This window comes from Merops nubicus, unplaced genomic scaffold, assembly GCF_000691845.1.
Source record: "Merops nubicus isolate BGI_N331 unplaced genomic scaffold, ASM69184v1 scaffold9108, whole genome shotgun sequence".
Classification (NCBI taxonomy): domain Eukaryota; kingdom Metazoa; phylum Chordata; class Aves; order Coraciiformes; family Meropidae; genus Merops; species Merops nubicus.
The window spans coordinates 111,260-120,566 of NW_008627717.1; the positions used below are offsets into that span (position 1 = coordinate 111,260).

General features: G+C 41.2%; 1 protein-coding gene across 1 annotated transcript in view; it reads right to left on the reverse strand.

The window, feature by feature from the left end:
- LOC103778810 (histone-lysine N-methyltransferase 2C-like) overlaps positions 1-7,058 on the reverse strand; it is a gene marked incomplete at both ends in the record, with an annotated part of 118,304 nt that extends 111,246 nt beyond the window's left edge. The window contains one exon of the mRNA XM_008946423.1: positions 6,970-7,058. Within this exon, the coding sequence (XP_008944671.1) occupies positions 6,970-7,058 (89 nt within the window). The remainder of the gene's footprint in view (positions 1-6,969) is intronic.
- Between the last annotated feature and the right edge of the window lie 2,249 nt (positions 7,059-9,307).

Here is a 9,307-nt window from a genome sequence, read left to right on the forward strand (position 1 = left end):
CCTTGTAATATTCAGTATATAGTGACACTGAAAAAGAAATAATTTATATACAAGCTGACTGTTTAACCAGATCATTGGCTGGGACTCTACTGTCAGACCTACTGCTAACTAGGTAGAGAATGAAGCAGGTGTCACGATCTTCCAAAACTTTCAGCAAGAACAGAAAGTATGGCAGGCTGGAAAACACCAGTGCCACCAAACACAGCAGGGACATTCCAGGGGCCTCAACCGTTGCTTACTGAGACGTGCTGCAAGAGGGACTAACAAGCTCTCAAGCAGAAGATGCAGTTGTTCTTGCTGCACAAGGCAGGGTAGTGCTGTGTCAGAAAATGGACAGCAGGATGAGGTGTTTTACATGGCCTCACAGGGGTCTACAGAAGTACAAGCAACACTAAAATGTTCCAACTCTATTAGTTCAGTCAGATAAAAAAAACAGGAGTGTAAATTATGAATGTAAAATCCTATCTAGTACTAGAACTACCAAGTTTCACTCACTGTCCCAATTTAGGGACAAAACAAGTTTCCACTAGTCAGAGCTGATAATTCTGTTACTGTTCAGGACACAATTGGATGGAAAATTCACCTCTCCTCCTGGTGACTGAGGATTTTGGACTGGTCTGCAGAAATCTTTCCCATTCAGGTTTTAGCAGCTGAACACAGGGACAAGCTGCAGTTAGCTGGTGCTGTGCAGATCCACTGCAAGCCCTCTGGACAGCATGGAGCAAGGCCAAGGTGTGCTGAGAGACACCCAGAGGGCAGGGGCTCCTCAGAGCTGATGCCATTACTTGGGCTGTGCTGAGTTGGCAGCTGCACAGCCCTGGCAGGGTTTTGTTGGGGCTCCCTGCAAGTGCTGTGCACGCTGGACGTTTTTTATACATCTCAGTGTGCGTTTTGATACTTTTCATTCAAACAGAGCTCCTATTTATTAAATGCATTTTATACAGGAAATAAATTTGTGCAAATTTTGTACTGGTTAAAAAATAAAATTTTGCATGTATGACCATTTAAACTATAGTTTGGATCATTCTAAACATAAGACACCTTATTACAGATAACCAGCACCAAGTGATCCACGAGCCAGGAACCTTCCAAACTAGGGGTGATCTTCCACAGCACTCATCTCATTATTTTCCCATTAATTTGTTCAGGTCTTTTTGAAACCCATGTAAAATCTCCCCTGCCTAAAGCATCCAGTAGCAATGAATTCTATAATTTAAGTAGATGCCAAGTGTAAAATTAACTAACTTTATTCTCTGAATATGATGTGATATTCCCCTAATCTTTTTGTTGCAAAATTAAGTGAATCATCATTCCTTGTTCATCTTCTCCATACCACTCATCACAGGGCCCTATTACATTTTTCTCCAGTCATATCATTTCAGGTTGAAGTCTTTTACCTTAACTGACCCCCATTATTATTTTATTCTTGTCATACTTGTTGGCCTTTCCTGTACTTTCCCAATTACAGCTTGTCCTTTTGGAGAAGGGGAAACAAAACCACACCTGGCATTTAACATGCAGTCATGCCATGGGTTTATAAAGCAATGGCGAAACAAAACCACACTGATGCTTTTTTTCCCCCCTCCTTGTCCCTTTGCCAGTAATTCTAAGAATTTTATTTCCTTCTTTGACTTATAAAAGCTACTGCACTTCTTGGAAGAACTACAGAACCACTTGCTCAGGTATGAACAGCTATTTGAGAATGATTTTTGCAATGCAAAATTAGGATGGCGATTTTCTCCTGCATGTTCCTAGAGCATAGCTTGATACCAACACTGCAAAAGTAGTATTGAGTTGAAGCAAAAAAAGAGGCTGCATTGCAGAAATAACCTCCACAATTATAAACTCAGTGGGGTTAGAATCTATTTGGAAATGACAAATTCCACCTCCTACAAAATATTCGACCTGCTCTCAAGTCACCAGACACAGAGATATTGGTCAGAAGGAAGGGAAAAAGTTTAAAAAATCAGATTTTCCTAAATGGCCCATTTTAAGTGTGCATTATGATAAATGGTATTATCAAGCAAGCCATTTAAAGGCAAATACCAAATAACATCCTGTTGTGCCTGGTTTCCTTATTACAAGCAAATTACCAGACTACAGTGAAAAAATAATAAGATGCTCGTAGGAACAAGATGCTTCAGTTCTGCCAATTTTTCCAGTGGTTGGACAGGTAAGAGTCTGCTGCCTAAGAAACAAAGAACTACTCCTCTTACAATCAGCACAGGGAATATTAACTACTTTAAAATATATTTAAGGACATTTTAAAGCACGTATTCGCCAAAAAAAATATTTACGGACAGATTCCATCTACAGGCAATGTCCCCAGTGGTGTCAATTCTTCCTTTCATTAGTATTAGAGAGACAAATGGTGTAGTGATGAGGCCAAAGTATCTGTGACTCCACAGAAAGTGGATTTTAAAATGTTTTTGGCATTAACAAGTTGATGAGAGCTTTTGCCATTGATTCACCCAAACCAGGATTTCCTCTTAGATGCGTTTTACTTGTCCTAGCGTAAGGCTCTGCTAAGCCTTGCTGATACTGTTGCAAAGGGTGACTGTACTTCCTCTATTACGTAGGATATTGCAGTATCTTTTTTCTCTAGAAAAGTGCTTTTCAGGCTGCTTCAAAGCTGATGAGATTCTGAATCAGTCCAAAATTCTCTGGCAGCTCCTACACAGATAACTTTCCTGCACTGAGAAGTGTTTGTTTCTGCTTCTTCTGTGCTTTGCCCCAAGACAAAAAGAGGCTGGTTAGAGGAAGACTTCAGGGAGTTAACGTGAAGTCCAACAAGAAATCAACTGGCCAGGCAACATCACTGGGTCTGAAAATAACGTTACTAATGACAATAATGCAGGCAAGGAGCTACTGGTTGATAAAATCATACATGTCCTTCTATGTATTATCAGTTCTGAAGCCTCCAGACACCATGTGGAAATAAAGTTTTGTTATTAAGTACTGATGTACTTTCAGAATGGGTTGACATGGTACATACAGTAAACAGAACACCCAATGGATTTATTATGAGTTTCCCAAGAGACTCAGCAGTTAAATTAAATTTATTTAATTGCACTTCTGTCAGAGCAGAGTCTGAATCTCAACATTGTTATGTTCCGCAAAGACAGGAAGAATTAGACCTTAGGAGGAGTTGGATATTCCACAAGTGTTCTCAAAAAAAAAAAAAAAAAAAAAAAAGAGGAAATAAGCAAAGAATTAACACAGAGAATTCCCTCTGAACATCAGAAAACACCTTTTTACTGTGAGGGTGACCAAGTACTGAAACAGGTTGCCCATGGAAGGTGCAGAGTCTCCATCCTTGACAATACTCAAAACCTGTGTGGACACGGTCCTGAGCAACTGGCTGTAGGTGGCCCTGCTTGAGCAGGGGGCTGGCCCAGATGGCCTTCAGATGTTCCTGCCAACCTCAACCATTCCATGATGCTGTGGGTGCTAAAATGACAGGAGGGATGGGTAACCTCAACATTGGTTACATAGAAAGGTACCAGTGTAAAGTCACTGGTGGGAACCACAGTGAAGAAAAATGGAGTAAATAGAAAACTGGAAAGCCCAATACATAGCTGAGAGGCAAAATAGTCACTAAGGGAGAAACCAGGAAGTCAGCAAGACAGACAGGGCTGGTGGGTAAAGGAGAGTTGTCCATCCTGAGGGTGACAAGAAGCTCAAAGTGTAATAATTCAGTAGAAGCTGTTACCAGCAGTATTTTTTAGGAAGAAGTCAACTTAGTTCCAAACAGATCATCTTCCCAAATTCCACAATTTCCTTTTTCCAATTCCAAATCCCTCTTCTCTTTCCATCCTTAAGAATTCTATGGTCATTTCTACTAAAGCACACATAGCACTTGGCAGAGAACCAGCAGGGCGCAGGAATCCCTGTAGCTGGCAGGGATAACCACCCCTACTGAAACCATCAGAGCAGCACACAGCTGACCCTGCCTCGCTTCCAGTCCTGCCCCTTCTGACACAGGAGGTTACAGAATCCTGGGAAGGCACCAGCTGGGTTCCTGGGCTGCCACTAAAATGGCCGTGCCTTTGACTCAGAGCCCCTTCGGGAAGAACTGGTTTCCTTCTTCTCAACAAAGGGTTGTGGCAACATTACAAACAGAAAAAATGTATACAGTTTAGGACTTACGTGCTCCCTTGATTTTTCCCCCCCCTAGAATATTTGACAGTTAGAAAACACCTCTTTATTCTAGGTGGGATTATAAGTGGCATCCCCTTTTTTGCTCCTTGCAAGGAAAATTCTCATTTCTCCTGCATCGCTCCCTTCCCTGAAGTAGCACTTACTACACTAAAGACAACATTTACAACATGGACTTCTCTCATTTTATGAAAATTAATTAATCCACAAAAATGCACGAGTAATGCTAGACTCCATAAATAAAACAAAATAGAGACAACCCCCCTCAAACCAAAAACAAGGAATGAAAACCTCACACAGTAGAATAATTCCTGATTATACTCAACACATGAGCCAGACAATGGAAAAGAAGCTAGAAATACAGTGGCTCAAAATATGTCAGAAGTCACATGTCGTGAGGTTTTTTTATCTTCAGATGATCTCATTTTGAGTTTTGAAATATTACTATATTGTGCTTTGGTTTGCTAAAAACTGCAGCAAACTGCTGGCAAGTCCACTTTTTGTAAGAACACAAAAAGCCTTTTTAGTACAAAAAAACAGAAAATCATAAATTGGAACACAAATATACTTCAATTTGATTAACAGTTTTACATGGAGCAGCAAACTGTGATTACTCCATCTCCCACACTTTATTATTAACAGAGATAAGTGCCTAGAAGTTGTTTTAGAGGCAGCAGTCTTCTCAATTAATATGATTAAACCTTTATCAAGTCACATGATGTTCAACTTTTAAAATACCACAATTGCCATTCTGTCTCTATCAAACTGCTCAAGACAATCATGCTCTTTCAAGTCTATTCTGGATCCCCTTGTCAAAATAGGATTTCAGACCTGTGTATTTTTACTAAGCTTCTTTTCACTTAAGAATAGAGTTTGCAGAAGCACCCTGGGCTCAGCACTGCAGTGATGGTGGTTGCTCCCAGCAGCAGGCCCAGCGGAGTCTGTGTCTGTCAGGATTTCCAGCACAGTGCTCCGCTGCTGCCTGAACCTTCAGAAAGCAGCGTCAGCCCTCTGTGACAGCCAGCATGATTTTGATGAAGGATAATAGAAAGATTTATCTACATGCACTCCTGGAGCCTTAAAAATAATTATCTGCATTCCTCTTTCCTCCAAAGTAAAAAATTGCTCTTGGATCTCTGTTGAGGAACTTTGTTAATAATGACATGTGAAGCCAAAAAAATAGAGCTCTCACTAAATCCCCTACACAGCGGTGTCCCAGCAGTCAAGCTTGAATTGCTTTTTGGTTTGATGGAAAAAAAAAAAAAAACCACATTTAAAATTTGCAAAATCTACCACTTACAATCACACTTTCTGTTCCCTTTGCTGATTTTCATAAGACTTTCTAGCACATGGGATAGGGAAAGTAATAAATGGAATAGAGGACAACTAGAACATGCCTTCCTTTCCCCTAGAAGCTGGAGAAGACCACTCAGGTTCATAACCACCAGCAGCTTACAGAATAAACCCATGCAGTATCCTTGCATTAAGCTTTAATCTAGACTCACTCCACCAACTATTAACAACACTTAAATTCAACACAAGTTGTGACTAAACACTCATGACACTCCCCAAACCCTAGAGGGCTGAGTTCAAAGCCTCCACCACTGCTCACCAACTAGCAAGAGAGAAGCAAGAGACCAGCATACCCAGTCAAAGCTCACCCTCCAGCCACTGGGGAATTTCAGCCTCCTCTTTTATAGCTTCCAATACCACAACCATATTCCTGTAAGGTCTATAAGATGTTGCTGCAAAAAGGCTCTTTTGAGGTCTTCTGCCTGTTTGCTTGGGTTTTGTTTGTTTGTTTGTTTTGGGTTTTTTTGTTTGTTTGGGGTTTTGTTGTAGTTGTTGTTTTAATTATTTTTTAGACTTCACAACTCTACGACCTTTACTTAGCAACTATGACAGTAATTCCACAAGTCCCCTAACTCAGCTGGCATTTCCATGCAACTGCTACCCCTACCACCAGCTTCTGCCACTTTGCTCCTTACATGTACAGGACCAACTAATTGAATTTATAAACCCTTACGTCTCAATGCGTTTTTAAAGCTTATTTCTGTCAAACCAAAGAAGTTTTGCCCATTGGCCATGGCAGCAGCCCTCCTGGCAAGCTCCATCTTTCTCCATATATTCAGTCCCTGGTTAAAAACAGGCAAATGGCTACAGACATGTGCCTGGCAAAGAGATGACAGTTCTTCACCATGGCCTTTATCTCGTGTGTTAGCTCATCTGCTTGTCTCTTTAGACTACTAACCTGCCAGAACAGAAATCACAGACTGTTGCAACAGTACTTGGTCCAGTACAACGAGATCCCTCTGGTAATGGGAGCATTTGGGAACTATCATAACAAATATTTACAAGAGCAAGAACAGAGATTTATTTGTTCCCCAAGCAGTAGTAGGACACATTCACATTTGGTTATCCCAGTTACCCCTTTGGTATATAACCTGCTGTAGTTAGCTGAGGAGAGAGGTCAGTAAGTAATACTGTATTTTAGCAAGTATTCTAAAAATAGCAGCTCCTGCTTCAGAGCTTTTATTTTTCTTAAGATACAGACTTGTAAAACCAGAAAAAGAGCCTCTACACAGCTACACTATGAAGGCAATCCCACTAGACTATTTAAAAGTAATAGGTTCACACAGCTTTAATTAATAGAGATTTAAATAATACAGGGTATTTTTTATATCTGTTCAAACACACATCTTGTACTGCAAAATTAAGAAATATTTCTTGTCTACCCAAGCCCTCCATAATTAAATGTATTTCCAAGAGAGAAGCAATAACCAGACAGCATCAGTGCTATATTCTCATTACCTGTTTCCACAGTGTTTTCTGTTTCTGCTGCCTCCAAACCATCCATACTGTCTTCATCCTCCACTGCAGTTTTTCCTCTACTCCGAGGCCTGCAAACATAAGAAGTGAAAACTTTTAAACTGAAAGCACTTTTAAAATTTTTAAGCTTTAAATTTAAATTGGGATTTAAATAATTTCATTTTGAGGGATAAATGTCAGCACTGAATTATGTAACGTTTAAGCTAACCCGTGACTTCAGTCTTGTACATATCAGAAGTTTCCTCCCATTTATTCCTGTTCTAGGTAACGTTCTCAGCAGCGTACACCTGAATCAGCAGTTGGCCTCTTAACAACTTCTGATTTTTCTTACAAGGAAAATACAATAACTAACTTCAACTGATCAAAAAATACATTAAATCAGCAAGGTTTTAAGGTGCAAGGATCAGGTCTGCTCCACAGAGGAGGGAACTACAGCTAGTTATCAGTGAACAGGATCCAAAATCTCACCAGCAGTTACGTAACTATAAACTAGACACCAATCCAAACAGAGCATCTGCCGTGGTTCAACCCAGCAGAAACACCACAGCCACTCACTCCCTATCCTCCTCTGCTGTGGGAGAGGGGAGAGAGAAGGGGGAGGGGTGTGTGTGTGGAGTAGAATTCATGGGTTGAGATCAAGACAGTTTAATAGGACAGAAAAAGAAAGGAAAATAATAATAATAAAAAAGGCAAAAGAATTGGAATATACCAAACAAGTGATGCACAACACAGTTGTTCACCACCTGCTGACCAAAGCCCAGCCAGTTCCCAAACAGTGGCCCCATGCCAACTCCCCCCAGTTTATTTACTGGGCAGGATGTCACATGGTGTGGAACAGCCCTTTAGCCAGTTTGGGTCAGCTGTCCTGGCTGTGTCTCCTCCCAGCTTCTCCTGCCCCTAGCCTGCTCACAGGTGGGGTGGAGTGAGAGGCTGAAAACTCCTCAACTTCGTGCAAATGCTGCTGAGCAGCAGCCAAACCATGGGTGTCCTATCACCAGTACTCTCACACTAAATTCAAAACTCAGCACTGCACCAGCTACTAGGAAGAAAATTAACTCTGGCCCAGCCAAAACCAGGACAGCATTCCTGGAAGACATTTCTATAAAATAATAATGATGCTAAAGCAATTAAATTGAAACGTATTATTTTCAGTTAAACAAATATTTTGACAGACAAAATAAAATATTATGAGAGATGACGAGACGTCATCACATTAAAAAAATCACCACGAGGACAGCAGCACATGAACACTAAAATATCTGGCAGATTTGTTTCAACCTCAACCAAAATCTGATGGAAAGTAGACAGGTTTGCACCACAAATTCCAGCCTTCTTTGCCTGCCTAGCTCTTCAGCAGCTAACGTGGTGGGCTGTTGAGAAGCCCAAGCATCCAGATTCCCAGCTGTTCAGCAGCCCATTTGAAAGGAAGCCAAGAGCTTGGCACCTTGCCTCCCAAATTTTCAGGCTACTTGGCAAGCTGCCTGGCATGCTGACGGAAAGCCTGGGAGACCCTGGGAGCTTCTGATTCCAACTACACAAATTCAGAGCAGTTTGGGGCATCTCAGCAGTTTCAACGTCCCAGAGCTCCCAGGCAACCATTCACCCAACCAACATGCCTTGAATGGAGATGCCACGCAGGCCATCACACGGGCACCCTGTTTGCCCCCCCCCAAAAACACTTTGGTTCCTCTTTCACAGAGGATTCTGAAAGGTTGGGGTTTAGCTCTATGTTGGGGGTAAAAGGGTTGGTTTTTTTCTGAACTGATTAAATCATTCCAAAACCCGCATTTCCTTTTTTTTGTAAAGTCTGTTATAAAACTTAAATCTATCCAAATTATTTCCACAGAACTAGATCTGCTAAACTGGCTACAAAATAAACACTGTGGTGGTGCAACACCTTTGGTTCTCATGGATGCAAGAGGATAACGTGCACAGAACTGGAACCATCTTTTCAGTCTGCTTGTATTGCTCTCCTGCTAGAAGAGGAGTGACTGTCTTGGACTACCTAACAAGAAGGCCTTTTCAAATTTTGTTTGGACTAGTTTTGTGTCTGCAAAAGAGGACAAGAAGAATTAAAATGAGGCTCAAACCAAAGACTGAAAAAAACCACAAAATTTACAAAGGACCTGGGGGGAAGAGGAATGTGAGAAGAGATGAAGGACAGAAGGACTTTTCTTGGCATCCCTATGAAATTTTTCAGGACAATGCTGAAAAGGTGGAGATACAAGGTTACCTCTCCCCTTCCCTGCCTATCCATAAGCAGTGACAGCAACCACAGATTAAGCAACAGCCTTCTTAGATGAGGTGAAAGCCACCATCC